Source organism: Cyclopterus lumpus, chromosome 18 (assembly GCF_009769545.1).
Source record: "Cyclopterus lumpus isolate fCycLum1 chromosome 18, fCycLum1.pri, whole genome shotgun sequence".
Taxonomy (NCBI): Eukaryota; Metazoa; Chordata; class Actinopteri; order Perciformes; family Cyclopteridae; genus Cyclopterus; species Cyclopterus lumpus.
In genome coordinates this window covers 8,701,018-8,721,271 of record NC_046983.1, presented here as the reverse complement: position 1 = coordinate 8,721,271, position 20,254 = coordinate 8,701,018, and the positions used below count along the sequence as shown (strand labels likewise).

The 20,254-nt window shown below is 44.3% G+C and overlaps 3 protein-coding genes and 1 non-coding gene across 8 annotated transcripts in view; all 4 read left to right on the top strand.

Moving 5' to 3' along the window:
* Positions 1–189: 189 nt before the first annotated feature.
* trnaa-cgc lies at positions 190–261 on the top strand. Its single transcript has one exon. It is a non-coding gene; the product is annotated as a tRNA-Ala (tRNA).
* A 277-nt stretch (positions 262–538) lies between these two features.
* On the top strand, positions 539–12,335 carry dtx4a (deltex 4, E3 ubiquitin ligase a). Of its 3 annotated transcripts, none has more exons than XM_034557708.1 (10): positions 539–721; positions 823–1,160; positions 1,489–1,703; positions 3,263–4,442; positions 9,108–9,169; positions 9,479–9,640; positions 9,755–9,816; positions 9,975–10,295; positions 10,401–10,490; positions 10,593–12,335. In XM_034557708.1, exons 3-10 carry the CDS (start codon positions 1,496–1,498, stop codon positions 10,821–10,823), a joined length of 2,316 nt encoding a protein of 771 aa, XP_034413599.1. In that variant the 5' UTR covers positions 539–721; positions 823–1,160; positions 1,489–1,495; the 3' UTR covers positions 10,824–12,335. The 3 variants fall into 3 exon arrangements, with proteins under 3 accessions (XP_034413599.1, XP_034413600.1, XP_034413601.1); XM_034557709.1 differs by having other exon boundaries at positions 1,281–1,703; positions 10,593–12,327; XM_034557710.1 differs by lacking the exons at positions 539–721; positions 823–1,160 and adding an exon at positions 1,302–1,364 and having other exon boundaries at positions 10,593–12,327.
* Positions 12,336–15,669: 3,334 nt separating this feature from the next.
* msantd1 (Myb/SANT-like DNA-binding domain containing 1) lies at positions 15,670–18,544 on the top strand. Its single transcript, XM_034557341.1, has 3 exons — positions 15,670–16,092; positions 16,194–16,490; positions 17,702–18,544. The coding sequence occupies exons 1-3, from the start codon at positions 15,839–15,841 to the stop codon at positions 17,991–17,993; spliced, it is 843 nt and encodes a 280-aa protein (XP_034413232.1). The 5' UTR covers positions 15,670–15,838; the 3' UTR covers positions 17,994–18,544.
* Positions 18,545–19,763: 1,219 nt separating this feature from the next.
* Positions 19,764–20,254, top strand: part of LOC117747712 (regulator of G-protein signaling 12-like) — a 31,611-nt gene continuing 31,120 nt past the window's right edge. For all 3 annotated transcript variants that reach the window (XM_034557125.1, XM_034557126.1, XM_034557127.1), the window contains exon 1: positions 19,764–19,948. The gene's annotated coding sequence lies outside the window, so the exon portion shown is untranslated. The remainder of the gene's footprint in view (positions 19,949–20,254) is intronic.

Below are 20,254 nucleotides of genomic sequence, written 5' to 3'. Positions count from 1 at the left end.
ATAGGCAGTTCATGGTCGTTTGTGTTCGCACAATGTGTACATGTGTAAATGTTTGTACGCAAGAAAATCCATAAAAGAGGATTTTCTTTCTTACATTAGAACTATCCTTTTAGTACCGTCTTACCAACAGTACGATTACATCTGCTATGGTTATTAAAACCGCAATTTCGTTCAAGTTTTTGGATAAATGGGGATGTAGCTCAGTGGTAGAGCGCGTGCTTCGCATGTATGAGGTCCCGGGTTCAATCCCCGGCATCTCCATAATTTTAACAACTTATTTCTCTTCAGGTTCACAATACGGCACAACGTATCATGAGACAATGTTCTTGTCTTAAAGCCGTTTTTATTATTAGTAACAAATGCAAAAACATTTCAACAAACAATTCATACTGGTGTGAAGTGTACAATGTGCGTGTGAGATGTGACATGTCGGTGATTGGCCAGACGGCACGCAGGCTCGATTCGGATTGGACGTTGGAGGTCTTCGAGGAGCGTGAGTGTGGGAGTGTTCACGCACGCGAGTGTCAAACATTGTTTTTCCACCGACCAAAATATCTTCAGTGGTGGGTGAGAGCCCCTCGATCGAGACATTATGGATGAACCAATAAGTATACCAGAGTCAACGTAAACATAACTGTTGCAGTGAAACATCATCAAAGCAATTATGTAACCAGAAATCCGTGATTTTACCTCAAGACTGAAGACATTCTCACAGTGACAGGTGGACCATTAGGCTGCTAACGCACCCAAACTCCTCTGTGCTTTGACTGGAGACACTGGAGCTGATCTAACCCGGTAAATATTTCTATTATTTGCTTCCAGGAATCGGATCCTCCCTCACCGGCAGCACAGATCTAGTACCAAAAAAGAAGAAACAAAGAAACGCGCAACCTTGCACGGCACGATCAAGAGCCGTGCAGCCACAGTAACCTACTTCAGGAGTGCCGCACCACCGTGAGCATCCAAGTTGCATTTTCTCCTCTCACCCTAACTTGATTGTGCCGGAGAAATGATTTCAGCAGACGTCACTCATCTGCATAGGGAGTAAAATGCAACCATCCTGCATCAAGCTTCTCGCGCACTGAAACTCACTGTACCCTGGCCGTGTGATTTTAAAGGACCTACTAATTGCTGCATAACCGAAACTACAAACATGGAAGGTACGGTTTGCATTTCGTGTCATGGCAAGAATATATATATATATATATATATATATATATATATATATATATATATATATATATATATATATATATATATATATATATATGTATTCACAGATAGGAAAACACATCTGGTTTGCAAACTGTCCAAGATGGATGCAGCGCCGCTGTGCGCAGGGATGCACGGTGGAGCGGCAGCAGGTTGTCTTTAAACGCCCCATCATCATCATCATCATCATCATCCTCGCGGTTTTGCCTACATCTGTGCCTCCGTGTTGTCAGTAAAAAAAAAAAAAATTCTCTCCACCTTTTTTTTTTGTTGCAGGAGGAGGATGTTACTAGCATCCGCCGTGGTGGTATGGGAATGGCTGAACGAGCACGGACGCTGGCGGCCCTACAGCCCGGCTGTCTGTCATCACATCGAGGCAGTCATCCGGAGCGACCCGCGGTGTGGTAGTGTTGTCCTCGGCCAGGTGGACTCTCGCCTCTCGCCCTACATCATCGACTTGCATTCCATGCACCAGTTCCGACAAGACACAGGTGAGATAGCCGAGAGAGACACACACAGGGGCGGGGGTTGGAGCGGTGTATAGCCGGGCCTGAGGTGGAGGCCCTTTATTTTATTTTTTTCCTTCTTCTTCTTTTTGTATTGCTCATGTGTGTCTGTCTACTTTGTCTTTGCAAGCCCTCATGTTGATTCTGTCTCCAGAAGTGTTTTGTTGCGTCTCCTTTTTTGCAGCAATGACAATGGCATTCTGTTTTTCTTTGTTATTTTTTTTTTAATGTAGATTCCCAAGTCCAGTCTCGGTTACACCTTTTTCTGTATTATGTGACATTTCATTTAAAGGTGAGGGGGAGATTTCTGTCTGTGATTCTGAAAGGTGTCGGTGGTGAAGTGAGTCATACTGGTTGGGCTTGTGTGTGTGTGTTAGCAACTGGCACAAAGGCCACAGTGGCAGCTGAAGTGTCCAGTCATAACCACACACACACCAAATGTATTCTTTAAAAAAAAATGGTTTTACTGTCTTTTATAGCAGAATGTGGGCATAATAAATCATCTTTCACAAGTCAAAGCTTCACTAAAGAGAGGCAAGCAGAGCAGTAAGACAAAGCAGGGAGTTGTCAGTTGTCAGGCGTCTTACTTTGGCAGAGAAGCCAACATTTCCCCTTTCTCTCTCTAAACATTGGCTGACAAAAGCCTTTGTGAAGTTTGTTTTCCAAACCCAGCAGAAGCTGAAGAACTGGGGGCCCTGTCTGGAGGCAGACAGGGCCCCCAGTCTAAATAGGAGACAGGGAGGAGGAGAGAGGAGAGAGAAGGGTGGGGAAGAATTTCAGGAGTCTGAGGTCATTGATGAAATGGGGTCGATGGGAGCAGATCTCATGAATGAACTCCCTTGTCTTGTTAAATGTCGAAGAATACTGTTCCAAATTACGTGTTATAGGTATTGTTTCCTCATTTTTTTTTTTCAGAGGACATCAGAGATGGTTTGCTAAGAATGTTTGATACTACATGTATTTTAAATGCCTAGTTGTAAGTATACTCTAGGAAGGTTTTCTGATCCCGCAATAGTTTCATCTCACACTTGTGGATTCAAATGCACTAATCTTTGAGGTTTGAGGCACGGGATTGGATGTGTGAATGCTTTACAGTATGGAGGCTCCGTAGAGTTTCTCTGGACTCCCTGGGAAAGCAAACACAGCCAGCTTTGGGTTGGATCAAGCCTGCCAGCCAATCAGAATTCAGAACACTGTGTGCTGTTACCAGGGGCAACCTGTTTGCCCAAATCCTTAGCAAGCAAACACAGACATGTTGAATTTGTCCGGGTTGCAATCCACTTGTCTACAGTAAACAGTCTCTTATCTCCTATTTGGAACTACCTCTTGTCACCAACCGTCATGATAGTCGTTCAGGTCGAGGGCCAAAGAATGACTTCATAGTGACAGTGGAAGCCGTGTAGAAATCGTCATTGAATCGGTCCAAAGTTTTATTCACAGAAATAGTCCAAATGCAAATAGGAATGTATTGCCAGCAGTTCTCAAAATCCAAACAAAGTGCATTGGTCTTTTGCATTGTTCTGACCTCCTCACCCCTGCCTCAGGTACCCTTCGACCGGTACGACGTAGCTTCTACGACCCCACCTCAGCGCCAGGCCAGGGCTGGTTGTGGGAGTGGGAGAACGACGCTGGCAGTTGGACGGCGTACGACACGGAGGTGGGCATCGCTATACAGGCAGCACGCGATCGCCAGCAGCCCTGGCTGGACCTGGCGCCGCTGGGTTTCTGCTACCTCATTGACTTCGAGAGCATGACCCAAATCAACGGGCAGACGCAGCGCTGCCGACGCATCCAGCGCCGCTCCGACCTGGCTTACCCGCTGGTGTCCGGGCCCCTGCCCAAATCCCACCACGCCTGGGGGCCCATGTCCATGCCCAGCCATGGAGGACTGCTCGGTGTGGACGTATCTGGGGTGGGCATGGGGGTACGGATGAGCAGCGGTGGGACTGGAAACGGGAGCGCGTACCCCAGTGGGGCGCTCCCGGCCTCAGCCATCACTTCCTTAGGACAACCCTGCGCCTGTCAGCAGTGTATGCTGGTGCTGAGTGTCAAAGCGGGCGCCATGTCTGCTCACACTCTGGGTCGGAGGCCGCCACAGACCAAGCCACCTAGTCCCAAAATCAGTAGTTACCCCATCCCAGGGTCTTCGTACTCGCTGACACTCCCTCGGCCTCCTTCCCTGTCTCGGTCTTACTCCCCCCACAGGACGTCCATAGTCGGGGTGCCAGGTGGCTTCAGTGTTGGTGGTATGGGTGGTGCAGGAGGCGTCGGTTTCATCGGCGGTGGCGGTGTTGGCAGTGCCAGCTTCGGTTACGGAGGAGGCTTCCCCCACTCACTGTCCTTCCTTGGCTCAGCCACCGGTGCCCTCTCCATCTCCTCCACCCGGCCCCCTCCGCCGCCTCTCCCGCCTCCACCACCGCCTCCCCTTTCCGCCGCCACCACCCTCTCATCCGCTGCCACCTCCCCCCCGCACCCCTCCACCTCGTCCTCCCTCTCTGCCGCCGGTTCCGCTCCCGCGGCGCCCGCTCCGGGCCCGCCTCTCATCTCCACCTCTGCCTCCACCTGCACGCCATCGCCTTCGGCCCGCGTCCTGGGTCCAGTGTCTTCGTCTGGTGCTGCCGCCTGCGCAGCCCCTCTGCCGCCCCGGTCCAGCCTGGCGGGGCTGAGCCGACCTGCGCTGCAGCGTATAGCCATGGCTCAGTCGCGCGCCCTTATTGCCTCTGGGTGAGTACACAACCGCTGTAGTAGTCAGTTTGCGCATATATATATATATATATATATATATATATATATATATATATATATATATATATATATATAACTGAATTATACACATGATTAGTATAATATCATTATATGATCAGTGGATCAAATAGTGATGTCGATCGCTCGTATTGATGAAGCCGTGGATAAATATCTCTGTTTATCACTGTGAGTTAGCTCAAGGCGGTTAGTGACAAGCTGGTGAGCATTTGTGACTGTCGGCCTTCGAGTTCAATATAAGAATACAATAACCTTTTTATGAACATACTAACCGACCAAGAACAGATGGAAACAATTCAAATAAATGATATTGTAAAAAGTACATAAGCGGTGTGTCGGTTTGAGCGCCAGCATTGTTTTAATGGGCTCTTATTGTTTAAAGTTTGATGGGACATTCCATCCGTTATCAATATACTGTTTATGAAACTAAACCCGAAGTGTAAGACAATTCAGACCGGACTGTGTAATTAGTTTGAAGCCCTCATTACACAGTGTCTCATTAGCATTCGTTTGAGCCTTTCATCTTTGTGACAAAGTCCGTCGGGTATTCGGGCACGTTCACTTCCCTGGAAAAACAATGACGAGCATTCACGCCGAACGAGCCGAGCTCTCGCAAGTCTTTCGCATTCCAGACATTCGTCATGCCGTCGCTGGATGATGGATTTACTTTGCCAACACACACACACACACACACACAGACGAATATATACAGTGCGTAGTTTGTGTATCGTTTTCATGGAAACAATTTGTCGCTCAGGGCCTCGAGAAATCTGAAAAGCCCGAAAATGCTTTGTGGACTTGTGTGTGTCAGCACTGGGGTTAGTAACCGTAGCAACCAGTATGGACCAGGGGCTTGTTTCATAAGGCAGGTTTACTGAGATATCTGGATAACTTTGTTGTTTTAAAAACCTCCCGTTTGAAACATGAGCTGATTGTAAAGACACAACAGTCGTTGGCATCGGTGTTGATGGATAACACAAATCACAGTATCCAGGTGTCGTAGCCAGAGGCCGCTGATTAGCGAGACATCTGTGGTCGGGGGTGGAAAGAGGTTACGAGCAGACTCGTGGACCAAGAGCACTGCTGTTCCTTCATCATGTTATCGTTCCTGTCAGTTTCGCAGCTGGTTCTCTTTCGGGTGCCTTGTTGTTGTGAGCGTCCCAATTTTTTTTGCGACAGATTCCAATTATAGCCTTTCTTTTTATAACGTTTTCTAACAGCGACATTTCTGGAGTGCTCTAGATTTCACTTGTTCTGCAGTTGCCTCGGCTGTAACATGCAATAAATTAATCAAACGCATGCAGTCACGTTCGCAGATCTGCATGGAGCTACTTGGAGTACTATGATTTAAAAAAAATTAACAGGATTTTCGACGTGAGCAAACCCAACATTGCCCCTGCAGAAAACTCCAACTCTCAGAATCCTCGCGTTAGCCATCCAGCTAAGCCTCATATTAATACCAAACACCACAGGCTTAATATCCTGGCTCCAGTAATCTGTATTTTGTGTCGGGTGAATTGTGTGTCAAACCCATTCTTTCAACCTATCGGGTGAGAGCACCTGCTGCTGCTGCTGTGGCGAAGCTAGAAGAACCAACGTCACCGATCAACAGTGAGCCGGGGATTCTCCGCTCAGCCCTCCGATGTTCGCTCTTCTTCTCGCCCTCTATTTGCTCCTGACGCCACTTAGTGCTCCTGCTGTCATCGTCTTATTGCTTTATCCCCAAATTCACAAGTGGCACTAAATGGCTACAAATGCAGCCACAAAAGAGGTGCGTGTCGTTGAGATAAAAATGAAGGCCGAGTTTGAAGATGGGTGTGGTCCGAGCAAAGCTAGTAAGAAATGGGGAAGTCAAAACAAAAGGAAAATCATTATATTCCTAAAAAAAAGTCTCACATTTGTTATTGTTATGTCATTGCTTGCCCGAAGTGAAACGGAGCAGATGGTTTCCGAGTGAAGTGTTGAACTCCGAGGGGGTCGCTGACGTCACAAATCCATCACAGGGACGAGAGTGACCTTTGGTCCACACACCTGTTGTGATGCGTTCTCCTCTCACCGCACTGGCTTTGATTTCTGCAAGCGTGTCACAAGACCTACACTGTTAAGTGTGTATACGTGCGTGTGTGTGTGTGTGTGTGTGTCCGTCCAGATGGAGGTCCTCGATGAGCCGGGATTAAAGAAACGTGACTGCTTTTCCTTCACCTTCCTTTAATCTGTATTATCATATGACTCGCCGATGTCGGTCAGTTTATTATGCTCATGTTTAACCCAGCCAGAGAACGTCTCTGTGACTAGGTGAGTCACGTATGGCGCGGACACTTGTACTTAACAGAGTACAGTGGAGGCAGGTTGTCAGGTTCAGTTTAGTAACGCTTGACTACGTTTCATGGTTGCATCATTCGTAGGGACACATATATTCTTCCAGCTTGTGAGTAATTTTAACATTCTCTAAAAAAGAGACTTATCATTGAAGCATTGTTCAACATTTTTTGTCTTGTGTCACCCACTCTTCGCTTTTACCCAATTTCTTTTAGTCCTTCATTTTACCAATTTAAAGTTTCAGTTAGAGACTATGGTAAAGTATAACCAAATATATAACATGAAAATATACTCACAAAAACAATATTAATGAAATACATAGTTAAATGAACTGTAATTACATAGGTGGAGACAGACACAGGAAAAGATTTCTAGGGAATGTTTTTTTTGTTTTTGTAAATGCAGTGCTGTTTTTAAATGTGTTATTCCCATTGCACAAATCAAAAGGAGAGAATAAATGTCAAAAATAAAAGGTAAATAATAATAAACATTCAGACATAAAAAATTAAAAAAGAAACCCCACACAGAAAAATAATGACTTCAAATGAATAAATAAAAGTTAGAGGATGGGCTGTCTTTGTGGGGAGAAAGAAGGAATAAAATACATAAAAGATAAATAGATTGATGTAAACATCTCCACTAGGCAGTCGAGGAGCAAAGGCCCCCAAACACCAACAACACATCAGTGTAGCTCTTCTAGTTAATTGGCCTTCTTTGTCGTGAGCATTAATCGACGGGGAATGTGGGTTGTAAACATTCCAGTTCCAGTAAAATAGATCAGTGAGTTCAGACGGCAAACTTCCATGGACAGCTTTGATGAATGTAACACAACAGAGTATTAAAATGCTCCTGCCCCAATCTAAGGTTAGGATTCTATGATGCGGTGGTACTTCGTTAGTGTGTGTGTGCTCGTGTCGGCCTTCTGGCAGCCTGGCAGTGTGACATGGTAACTGACGGGTAATCCCTCCTGTGAAGGATCTCTAGCCCGGAGTTTAGTCAACAGATGGAAACAGGTGGATTATCCCTATAAAAGGAGGGAGGATACCCGACGGCCACACACAAACAGAGAAAGAGAGAGAGAGGGATGGACGGACAAGTACCGGAGGAAGTCAAACACTGCGACGAGTAGAAAGTGTCTTGAGTTGGTCTTCGGTGCTTTCTAGCATTGTCCAAAAAAAATGACAATTATCAGAATTGGCACACCGTAAGTAGACACCTGTGACTGGATAGTAATAGTGACATGCGTTTATGTGTGTGTTGCCTGTTGATGAGCAGAGATGCAGCACAGCAGTGGTGAAGGATGGTTTGACATTTGAATTCAATCTAGTAGCATTCAAAACGTGCCTGTTCAGAACGGGCAGAGCGCTGCTGCTGCTTTCTGGAGAACCGCTCATACTCCACACTCAACACTGCGCTCTCTCGGGTCCTCAGCCAGGCTACTTATACATTTATTATTATTATACATCGTTACTTATTAAACCATCCAGCATCATATTGGATTTGAAAGCTCCATTTTAAACTTGAAGTGCATTGTGCTGATGAAGCCTCTTTTTCACTCCTCACTTCAAGGACACATTTTAATGCAGGACGTTTACTGTGTGGTATTAACAGTTTTTACTATTATTAGTTATTCAAACGTGCATTGTATTTTTGCATATTTCAGTAAACCCACAGTGTAAAGAGTCTGCTGCCCGATGTCCACAGAGCCCCCGAGGCTCCGCCCCTGCTGTCACACAGAGCCGTGTGCTTGTTTATTCATATTGAACGCGTTGCGTGTTGCACCAACTTTGATGAAGTGATCCACTGGATCCCCCAGCAATACGCCTGCCAAGTAGAAAGTAGATCGGATGAGCGGTCCTTGAGATATGCTCAGAACACAGGCAGACAGAGATTCCTTGCTTTGCAGTTAGATTCAAATGAAAGCTGATTTCAGTCAATTTTGAAAAATAACTAATAGCTAAATACCTCTTTTGCCACGTCCAAATTGTCGATAATGCTACAGTACACACAATCCTAATCTTAAGCCTCACATAGCAGGGGGCCTACCTGGTAATTATAGGACAGTAAGTCAAGTCGTGATGAGCAGCATCTGTTTTCTTCTCTACATGACTCGGCAAAAGCTCCTCAGCCTGCTGACGTTGACTGAACCGGAAGCTCCAATGTTCTGTCATTCCACCTTTTTTTTTTTTTTTTTTAAAACATGTGACTCATCTGATGCCTTCGATGTAGGCCGAGGTGGCTCGGACAGTCGCATGCTTGCTTTTTGTGTGTCTTTTGATTAATGTGTTTTGTTTCCCTGTTTTTCAGAGTGCCAACTGTTCCAGTCAAGAACCTGAATGGATCAAGTCCTGTACATCCTGCACTGGCAGGTAAACAAATTGAGGCAACTATTTTTTTATATCCATTATATTTGAATCCATCAAAAGGGCTTAATTAAAAATAGGTCTGCTCTCAAAACTTGGAGGATTCATCTTTCTTCAACTAGCTCTTTAAATAGACTTTTACTTTTACTGCCCTACAGACACCACAGTTAATGACATGTAGCCCTAAATTTAACAAGTTAACCTGACCAGACCTCTAGAGTATGGTTAATAGATAATTCCTTGAATAAAGAGCTCATCACCACTGACTAAACCCCAAATACAGTGTCACTTTCCCCCTCTACTGGCTGTTTCCAGGCATTACAGGCATCCTGATGAGCGCAGCAGGACTTCCTGTCTGCCTGACCCGCCCTCCCAAGCTGGTGCTTCATCCTCCACCCATCAGCAAGAGTGACATCAAGCCCGTCCCCGGTCTGGGCCACTGCTGTCGCAAAACCACCAAGAAACAGGCTCGTAAAGGTGGGTTTGACCATGAAGCCTGCTTATTTGTTTGCTTTTTTCGTGTGCAGTCACGCCTATCATGTGCATTCTGGTCATAAATGGATCGTCTTATTTCGCCTTTCCGTCTCGTAGGGAAGACCCCTGAGGAGGTGGTGAAGAGGTACCTTCAGAAAGTCCGCAATCCGCCAGAGGAGGTGAGTTGTCCCTTACCGATGTTTTTTGTTTCATTCATTTGGAAAGACCTGTTTTTAATTGGCTGAACCTAAAAAGACCAACATGAGGAAAACACATGTTGAAAACCGTCTGCATCCGACTGGGCAAGTCATAACTCGTACTTGTCTTCCCGTCTCAGGACTGCACCATCTGCATGGAGGCCCTGGCCGGGCCATCAGGCTACAAAGGCCCCGGCGTGGGTGGCATCTCCCGGGCCGAGTCAGTGGGCCGCCTCGCACAGTGCGGCCACCAGTACCATCTCCAATGCCTCGTCGCTATGTACAACAACGGCAACAAGGACGGCAGCCTGCAGTGTCCCACCTGCAAGACCATCTACGGAGTCAAGACCGGCAACCAGCCCCCCGGCAAAATGGAGTACCACGTCATCCCCCACTCGCTACCGGGCCACCCGGACTGCAAAACCATCCGTATCATTTATAACATCCCTCCTGGCATCCAGGTAAAGTCCTACCCATGCTTGCATGAACACTAGCTTCTAAATGATGACTACAGGAAGCGTTATTTTTGCTTGGATGATGTGATGACCTTTGCTCTCGCTGTTTAGGGCCCAGAGCACCCGAATCCAGGCAAACCCTTCACTGCCCGCGGGTTCCCCAGACACTGTTACCTCCCTGACAGCGAGAAGGGACGCAAGGTAAAGTCTTTTCTGCGGTTTAACTTCCTGGTTGGGTTCAAGTTAATGTAAGGGGATTCCCTGACGAAGCGTCATCTTTTCTTTCTTCATCTCTCCGTCCAGGTTCTGAGGCTTCTTCTGGTAGCGTGGGACCGCCGGCTCATTTTCTCCGTGGGTACATCCAGCACCACCGGCGAGTCGGATACAGTCATCTGGAACGAGGTACACCACAAGACAGAGTTCGGCTCCAACCTGACGGGCCACGGCTACCCCGACCCGGGCCACTTGGACAACGTTCTGGAGGAGCTCAAGGCTCAGGGCATCACCGAGGAGGAGTGCCTGCCCAGAGACTGAACAGACGCATCCAAAAACGCTGTAGACACGAGAAGAAACACGGGATCCTGGAACGGGATTCACGGCCAGACAGACAAATGAACTTAAAAGTATGCTTAAAAAAAGACAAACAGAGAGAACTTTTACCAACTGAGAAAAAGCAAAACTTTACGGGAGCGTTGGAGTAAGTGTTTCAGCAGATTTTGCTGGGAATTAAATGTCATGACTGCATGAGTCAGTTACGATACATGGGAAGACTTTTTTTTTTTCCTCCCAATGCAGTAACCGTGTCAAGATCCAAGATGTTATTCAGTGAGACATTTGAGACCACTGTGCACATACAAGTCAGTGTTGGTTTAAAAAAAAACAAAAAAAACAACAACAACTGTCATTTATACTGTGAGACTTCATTTCAAGAATGTAACTTAAGTGAATTTAGCTGAATTGATCAAGTGTTTACCACAACTACTACTGCTGCTGCTGCTATGTGGAGCTGAACGGAGGTTACACTGAAAAGGAGTGAAGGTCTGTAAGTTGTTTCAAGTCCACAAGCAGAAGAAACTTGTCATTGCAGATAAATATTTCAAATGTATAACTGGATATCTGAGCATGAATATTTGCTGACCTCTAGTGGTACTTTTCCAGAACTACATTCCTGTTTAGGTTTGATTTATATTTTATTGTATTGTTGTATATTATGAATACTTGATATATGATATTGTTTCCATTCTGTCATGTTTTTTTAACATTTTAATTAGACATGTTGTTTTATATGGTGTGCTTCTTTGCATTGTTTTCAGTTGTGGGGTGAAGTTAAGATAAACTGCTGGTGTACCAGAGTTTGCCTGACACTTTATATGCCATATACCAGCCCCCTTTCTTTAACAAAATTGTTTTGTTTTTTTCTCAGTATTTTGTATTAGATTAGTTCACAAACTGACATTCCTTAATTGTTCTGCCCTCAGAGCATGGGTGCATTTAATAGCTTTCTATGTCTTCTTGTATCTGCAGTAATGTTAAGAACTGATAGAGGATAGGCGACTATGGATTACACCATTCCCCCCCCCAGGAGGAGTAAATTCCCAAAAAGCTAGGATTGGACCTCCTGCCTGAGCTCAGACTTGCACAGAGCTTTCTACTTAGTATCAAAATGAACCAGACAGCTTGTATCTACTGTATAATTGTGTAGGACACACACACACCAGCCTCAAATGCTCTACTCACACTAAACATGTGCTCATCAGTTGTTTTCATCATATGTAGTTTTTGCCATGAGCAGGTGCAGAAGACTATCTCTTGTTGTGGATCCAGCTTTGGCCAAAGTGGTCCAGTTAGTGTGCATTCGGTCCATTGTGGACCGGTTTAATATGAGGTACAGTAGATGAGATGTACAACCGTATGTGTTGACATACTAATGTAGGCCAACATTAAAAGCATTTATACTTTATGATACTTACTGTATGCACTGTATTGTATGTATGTGTTTTATGTGCACAAATTTGCATTAAACGTTTTTCTAAGGTTCAAAGAGATAACAGAACTTTACTCTGGTCCTTTGTTTTATATGTTAGGTGTGTTATTTAAGGTTTACTGAACTCCATATATGTGCCAGCTTTCATTACATTATAATGTTTGCTGAGCGTTAGCATCAAACAACAGTTTGAAATATAAAGATTTAATGGAGTAATGCCGACCTGAGCAGAGAATTAAGTCACTTGTCGTTTGTGTGTGTTGTGATCTGAGTCTCTCTCTCTGCTTTGTTGACGTAGCCGGCCGGCCGTCCGGCCTGCATGCCTTTTGGTTAGTGCACGTGCATGTGCCTCACAGGTTAGCTCAGTCAGCTGCCCGTTTAACCCCCACCGTGTTGAACGCCATGTGAAGGCCATAGATATGCTCTGTAATTCAAACACCTTTAAAGTAGGACTTTGTAACAGCAGATGCTGTAGCTCACAAATCAAAAATGTGCCTCAGAGGGCTTTACAATGTGCACACATACGACATCCTGTGTCCCGGGACCTCACATTGGCACGGGAACAGAGGATCCCTCTCCCAGGATGGACAGAAATACAATAGATGTCATGTGTACAGAATGAACAACATAACAGGGTTATAACACATTCACTGCATATAACAGGAACTATTCATACAAGAGTAGGCATGATGAAAAAGTTACGACCACTTAGTAGCAGTAGATGTAGTAGAAGCAGTAATGGTATTGGTAATAACAATAGCAATGTAACTAATATTAATAATAATAATAATAATAATAATAATAATAATAGTAGCTATAGTGTCAGGCAGGACCAGGGTCCAGACACAACCACGATCCTCCAACCTGTCAGGCGAGAAAGCACAAAGACTCCGGGGAAGAAGTAGAGTTAGTAATGTGCATTGATGGGACATGAATTCATACAGAAGGAGAGAGAGAAGAGGAGAGAGGAGCTCAGTGTATCCTAAGATGTCCCCCAGCAGTCTAGGCCTATAGCAGCATATCTAGGGGCTGGACCAGGGCAAACCTGAGCCAGCCCTAACTATAAGCACTATCAAAGAGGAAATTCTTAAGCCTCCCCTTATGTGATAAATACAAATTAATACTGAATGCTAAAGCTTTGTGTAACAGTAACGTTTCATTTGTATGAGGACGAATGGTCTATTTCTTCTCCTAGAAGATTTCCAAACCCATGAACGTTACATCACGTCTCTCTGTGGCAACATAAAAGAGTAGCTGTTGATTTCTAGGATTAACAGGTTATGTTTAACTTGTATCAACATTTTGGAAAGAATGTTTGGGCTAGAGATGTATCATGATTCTTGCACTACAGAGTTTTTTCTTTTTAAAAGCTGGTTCAGACACGTCATCCCACGGGTCAATGTCTGTTCTGCAACTCTGTGCTGCTATTGCACTGTTGAATTTACTGGAAAACCACCTGTAAATGTAATTGAATCCTTTATATACATATTTGTGGAAAGTGCAACTTGAATATACTGTAAAGTATAGTGAAGTGGGACAATCTAATGGAAAAATCGAGACGAGAAATCAGTTTTTCCTTGTGTGCGTTTGTGCACTATGTTGCACTAGAGTCATTATAATTCACCATCCACTCTGAAATAATCTATTTAAACTCATTCAAACTTTTTTTGCCATTTAAAAACTATACAGCATTTACTTCCAAACGTCACTGTGTTATAGATAGTGCAGTTACAGATACATGTTCTGCCATTGTGAGCAAGTCACAATGTAAAAGTCTCCTGGAAATTACTGTAGATCCTGTTAGTCTTGGGATTTTATAGATGTGGGTACATTACTTCAAGACAAGAGCGGCGCATGACCAGTTTATCTGTAGATTAGTCTGGCTCCTGGATTAGTAGTCTGGATTACTTCCACTTTAATGAATGAAAAAATGTACGGAGATAATTAAACACAATTATAGTGGACCCCAGCGAGAGGATTTAGTCAGGATATTGAAACGGACGAGGTTTAGTGAGTATTTACATTGTCCTGTGAAAAAACACCTACCCTGTTCATCCCGAGAGAACCTTGCACAAGTAGTATTTTACCGCCAGGGAGTCAGAAAGCAATACATATAAACCCATACCCAAAAGGCTAATTCACTTTTTGAGTCACAGATATTGTACCTGCACACATGGAGGCATCAGTGGATAAACAAACGCACACAAAAACCTTTCACATCAACTTTCGTTTGCGCTTCCTTTTTTGTGACCGCAGAGATTAACGTTTGTCTTAAGTGACAGATGTGATGGATTGGGCAAAGAAGCACATTTGTGGCTTAAATAAATGCACTGGCCGCCTGTCAGGTTACTGAGGAGCAGATGGGTTAAATATCTAATCAGGCCAGAACTGAGTTAAGCTGCACTGACAGCAACTAGTGGCACTAATAAAGATGAAGTGAGGGTGGGCTTATGTGTTAGTGCCTTAGCATTTTCTGCACCTTTAGGGTATCAAAAGTAAATATGGAGAGACAAAGAAAAAATGGCAACAAATGCTGCAGGGAGGGAGCAGTTGGAGCTCTGTGCACTGTGGCTTCGATACATAAATATTCCTGAAAGAAAGATGGGAACAAAGAGGGAGGAAGAGAAAGAGACAAGGGGAAATAAATGCACATAATATGCTAGATTAGGGGATTTGAGATGGGGGGGGGAGGTGGAGATCCACCCCTTGCTGAGATCTAAATGGGGGTGGGGTATCCAACTGGTCAGAGAAACCCCTCCTGCAGGGGTCCATTGTCTTCAGCCCGCGGCTATGAATAGAAAGCTGATTACAGATTACAGAGCAGTCAGCAATTTGTATTCGGTTGCAATGCTGCCTATGTCCCCCGCCCCCCTGGTATTTCCACCTAAAGTGTTTCACAGTTTTTCAGTGAGCTGTTTTTTCTTGCCTTTTAGGGCTAAACTGCAGGCTAGAAGCGTCTTCCTCTCTTCTACATCATACATAAAGCAAAACCTCTATCGTCTGTCTCAAAATGACTTGTCTATTATTAAAAGCTTTTAAATGGAGCAGTGTGTTGGCTGATGACCAAATCCAGTGCCTTGTTGCCAGGGAAACACATACCTTGAGCTCTCCTTTTTTTTTTTTCCCTCGTCCCGAGAGGCTCATATTTCAAAACTGTCGGCAATCTCATGCGCTCACACTGCTGCCTTTCAGCTAAAAGCTTTTTGTACTGCCAGTGGAGCAGAGTGGAGGGGAAAGGAGAGCGGATGGGAGTGGTTAGAGGAGAGGGAGGGAAAATGAAGTGGGCCTCCCTCGGCGTTGCCAAGGCAACTTGATGTCACGATGACATCACGCACCACTAAAAGCTTTTAACCGGATTCCTCTCCCGCCTTAGGCCCCATTTTGAGTCCTCTTTCAGCTAGGCTAGGGGGAAGGGCACAGGCAGGACGGTGTGTGTGCCTGTTTGCATGCATCCCTCCCTCACTGCAGATTGAACACGGCTCTTAGCACGGTAAAAGACTTTCAAATACAACCACCAAAGATCCTGCTTCTGCAAACGCAGGCCAAGAGAGCAGCCTTTACAAAAATGGCAAGCGAGGACGGTTTCAGCTACCTCATGGCAGGTCAAAATGAGAAACACAGGCGGGCCCCGAACTGGACCGACGGCGAAATGAAAGCCCTCCTGTACGTGTGGGAGGACCACCACCACGAACTGAAAATGAGCAAGAGGAACGCCAAGGTTTACGAGAAGATGTCCCAGAGGTTTTACCAGCTGACCGGAGAGCAGCGATTCAAAGAGGAGATCAAGATGAAAATCACCAACATGTCATTTCAATTCAGGCGAGTGCAGCAGGTCCAAATGCTCCAATCAGAGGTATGACAGGAAACTCCAGCTGTTGGATGACTTTAAACATCTATGTATTTTTGTTTTATCTTTACAGGCGACTGAAAACCGTAGTTTGTGAAAGTGGGGAGACGCCGGACTGGCCGTATTTCAAGGCCATCGAGAAAATCCTCTCCAAGCCGCTGGATAACGGGCGGGTGAACTCTTTGGAGTTGCAGGACTCCGCTGCAGGTCCCTCCACTTCCTCCCAGTCTACAGACAACCTGGCGCCCCAGTCGGAGGAAGGGGTGATGGGATTCCTGCCAGAGTACACAGGCTCCTCAGATGAGATGGAGATCAAACAAGAGCTGGACTCTTTGAGCTCTGACAGTGAGACGCACACGCAGGGCTCCAGGTAACAGGAACTAGTGATCTATATGTATTTTTGAAGAAGAGAAACTAAATGGCAAAAAACTCACGGTTAGCCTTCAGGCGTATTTTGTCGTCTTCCTGAGCTGATGGAGTTGTCAGAGAGGGAAAGATATTTCTATGACATTATCACAAGAGATAATATCAAAGATTAAACGCCTTGATCTGATACTTTGACATGACTACAATATCATAAAACCACCTTATCACGTCACTGTATTAACAAAATAGCCTCTCCATCTCTATGACGTCTTAATAACTCGAGACTGAACTTGCAATCTCAAGTAAACCCGCTATTAGGTATAACCTCTGTAGCTCCACTTACTTTAGAGAGCGGAGCAACGTATAACTACAGCAAAAAGTTGACGTTGAGGAAAAAGGGCTTTTGAAGTTTTTAGTATTTTAGAACAAACGTCAGGGAGACACGTGAATTAGAAAACATTCAATACTAATGAAACAGGATGTATTCCTCTTCTTTGCCCTGAACTATTTCCAAGTTCATGAATATGTGATTTTTAACAGCTTAACCACAAATTCAAGAGCGTAAAAAGCTACCATTGCGGTGACTGCTCCTATGCTAAGTTACCTTTGTAGCAGGAGTAGTTTAGCTGGTTTTGATCCTCAAGGCTGCTTTCTTAATATCAAGAGATAACCAACTAAATGACTTTGATGTTAGTTAATCCAAATGTATACGTTTCAATTCCAGGAAACAGCTGGGCTAGCTGCATCTATCCTCAGCTAGCTTTCACTGGATTGGGCTCTCTTGTAGTAAACTTTGAGTTTGACACTGTTTTCTTTGAACTCACACATATGTGACATAACAAGGGGGGACAGGAGGTGCTTAGAATGATTCTCTTCAGCTAGCTTGAGCTTTCGGTAGTTGACTGTTTGGTTTGGTGTTTAGCAATGTAGCTGATAGCGATGGTAAAACCTTTACTTTGTGTCTGGTCTTAACTCAAATTTGACTTAGTTACTGCATTCTGGCTTTTGTATACATTGATACCAATTTAATTAGTTTATTCTGTATTTTTCATTACCTTTGGTCCTTAAGTTCTACGATTTCTGGCTTTTTGAGAGAGTTGCTGATGTTAACACACTGTTTTAGATTGAAGGACTAAAGGTGAGCTATTGCGTTAAGAGGTGATCTCTTACTACAAGACACTATCTGCTCTGAAAGGTCCACTCTCTGTTCTCCAGCTCTCACCCGACTTCAGCCAGGAAAAGGCATGCCAACAAGCACCTGTCCATGAAGAGAAAGAAACTGCGGGTGATGCAGGCCATGTTACAGCAACAAAAGAAGTCGAGCCGGGCCATAGAGGAGACGTGCAGGGAGGTCCGACGCGTCATGCACCAACAGAACCTTCTGCAGGTCCAGTGTCTGCAGCTGCAGGAACGCATGATGAACCTTCTTGAGAAGATGATCCAGCCTCCTTCCGCCACGTCAGCATCGTGGGGTCAGAGTGGGGTCAAAGATCCAGTGAAGCCATGAAGTGTGTGGGTTCTGGTGCACAGAGGGGGAGATCATGATCTTGCCTCACTTATAGCCTTGTTAAAGCAAGAATAACATATATTTATTATGGATTTTAGTTCAATACAGAACATGTTTAAGGTCTATAATGTTGCATATGTCAAAGTGTATCTCTTATCAGTGCCGAGAGGTACAAACTTATACTGTTACGATTTTTAAAAGTGTCATCAGCTTGAATATCATTAAGGGCATGGACCATGTTAATAACCATATTGACAAATGATGGTACTTAAAAAGCATCTAATGTTTGTCAGGCCCCAATGTGTGCTTTTATTGTAAGGATAGCTGTATCAGATCTTCTGTCGTGATAATTTGTCAAGTACCCTATTAAAATCCCTGTGGGAACAACAGTGTTGCAAAAAACCACACTTATCTTGTCACATTTTCACTGTGCCAGGATAATTACGAGTTGAAAAACTTTGATGCCGAAACAGAGCAATGTGTAGTAGCATTATGAAGCAGAAGTTGAGGCAATAATGAAGGGATTGGAAATGTTGTCAGCAAATGTCAACATAACAGGCTGCAGCCCACAGACATGTCTATTTTGTGACTCTTATTTAGCTGCAATAAAAAATATCTGACAATGTTTGAGTCCATTGACTAATTTTTTCTGTTCATATCCAGCAAATTCATATTGTACGTCGCTGTGACCACACAGACTGGCTCTCTGCCTGCACATTTGGACTGACTAATGACAAACAAATAGCGTGCAGTTTAAACATGCATGGCATTGTGTGATTAGATTAATGGCCAAATGGAGACAGAAACCGCAAAACAAATTCTGCAATTTCTAGAATATGCAAAGATGTCCAAAGGTGTGCATTTCTGCTGAATAAAACAAAAAACAGTCTGCCATTATTTATCGTCTTTCATTTTTTTTTACTACAGAGTAAATATTGACATGCAAAATACACACAAGGCATGGCCTGATAGAGTCAAAATGTTAAAGTCTTTGCCTTTCAGACTATTTTAAGAGGATTTGGAGGAACTGGGGATTAAGTTAGTTTCACCGCACAATGGACCAACTCCATGGACGTCACTGCGTCAACTGTTTGTTGAAGATGTGAAGCAAATATTCCTACCTTTGATAGTGACGTTACCCAAAACTATATATAGAAAATAAACAATTGCTCCATGACAAAGGGCATTCGCCTATTCATCAGTAATCACAATGTGACATCTTTTATGTCAAATCTTTATTAAACCCTCTTTCTTGCAAATGTGTAGGCTGCTGCACATGTGTAATATAACCATGTGACCGTTGCGCCCTTTGACCAGAGAGGTATGTTTACAGACAAGTCAAGTGCTGCTGCTCCTGTGTGGAAGACGCTGGGGGCGAACCACATGCACAGGGATTGAGACACATGGCAGTAACAGCAAAATCATATAGGTAAGACTTATAATGAGTGGGTTTTCATTCAGATATGTATGTTGGTAACTCATTAACATTTAATGTGTGTGCATTTTTTAATGTTGACGTAATAATAACAGAGTTTGTTTAAATCACACTATTTCCATATTGAAGTGGCGTTACTTATAATAATAACCTTCTATGCTTTTAAATTAGTTCTGCAAAATAAAGACTGTCAACAGTCATCAGCATCAGCCAATAGCGTCTCTCCAATCGTTTGAATATTGAACGTGACAGACGTGGTGATTGGCCAGAAACGGAGGTCACGTGCTCCAGAGACGTTACGCTGTCATGGTTACAATGAAAGACGCTGTGTGATCTCTGCCGGCAGCGAATGGTGCGCCGCGGTGCTCGCGCGCTGCCACATGGAATAACTATTGAAGCACGGCAGTGAAAGACAAATGGACCACCAAAACAAAGGACGCTCAGAGGGGAAATGTAAACAGCGTTCATATTAATCCGTGGAAGCGTTTGAGGATTTATTTTTGTTTCACTCCCGTAAAAGGTAATTTGTAAAGTTAGTCCTCGCGCAGCCTCGTTGTGGCGATAGTTTCGGATTCGAGCGTAACCTCGGTTTAAACTTTTTAACTAAATATAACTGATAAAAAATACAAAATAAAACCACTAGGCTTCGTGTTTCCGGAGTTCAACATGTTTATTTTGTGTGGTCAGCAGAGTATTTGACCATTTAAAACCGATGGTTGACCGAAACCAAAGAGTCTGGTTCTCATTTAAATGTTGCTCGTGAGCAGGGGGCCAGCTGGCTCTCTGTTTTGGGGGAGTGGGTGGAGGGGTGGATACTTTGCAAGCT

Excerpts from the sequence above, each read along its gene's own strand:
- dtx4a (XM_034557708.1), top strand. The coding sequence starts at position 1,496 with ATGTTACTAGCATCCGCCGTGGTGGTATGGGAATGGCTGAACGAGCAC. Across the intron at positions 1,704-3,262 it reads CCAGTTCCGACAAGACACAG|GTACCCTTCGACCGGTACGA; the intron begins GTGAGATAGCCG and ends CCCCTGCCTCAG. Across the intron at positions 10,296-10,400 it reads ACATCCCTCCTGGCATCCAG|GGCCCAGAGCACCCGAATCC; the intron begins GTAAAGTCCTAC and ends CTCGCTGTTTAG.
- msantd1 (XM_034557341.1), top strand. The coding sequence starts at position 15,839 with ATGGCAAGCGAGGACGGTTTCAGCTACCTCATGGCAGGTCAAAATGAG. Across the intron at positions 16,093-16,193 it reads AACATGTCATTTCAATTCAG|GCGACTGAAAACCGTAGTTT; the intron begins GCGAGTGCAGCA and ends TTATCTTTACAG. Across the intron at positions 16,491-17,701 it reads ACGCACACGCAGGGCTCCAG|CTCTCACCCGACTTCAGCCA; the intron begins GTAACAGGAACT and ends TCTGTTCTCCAG.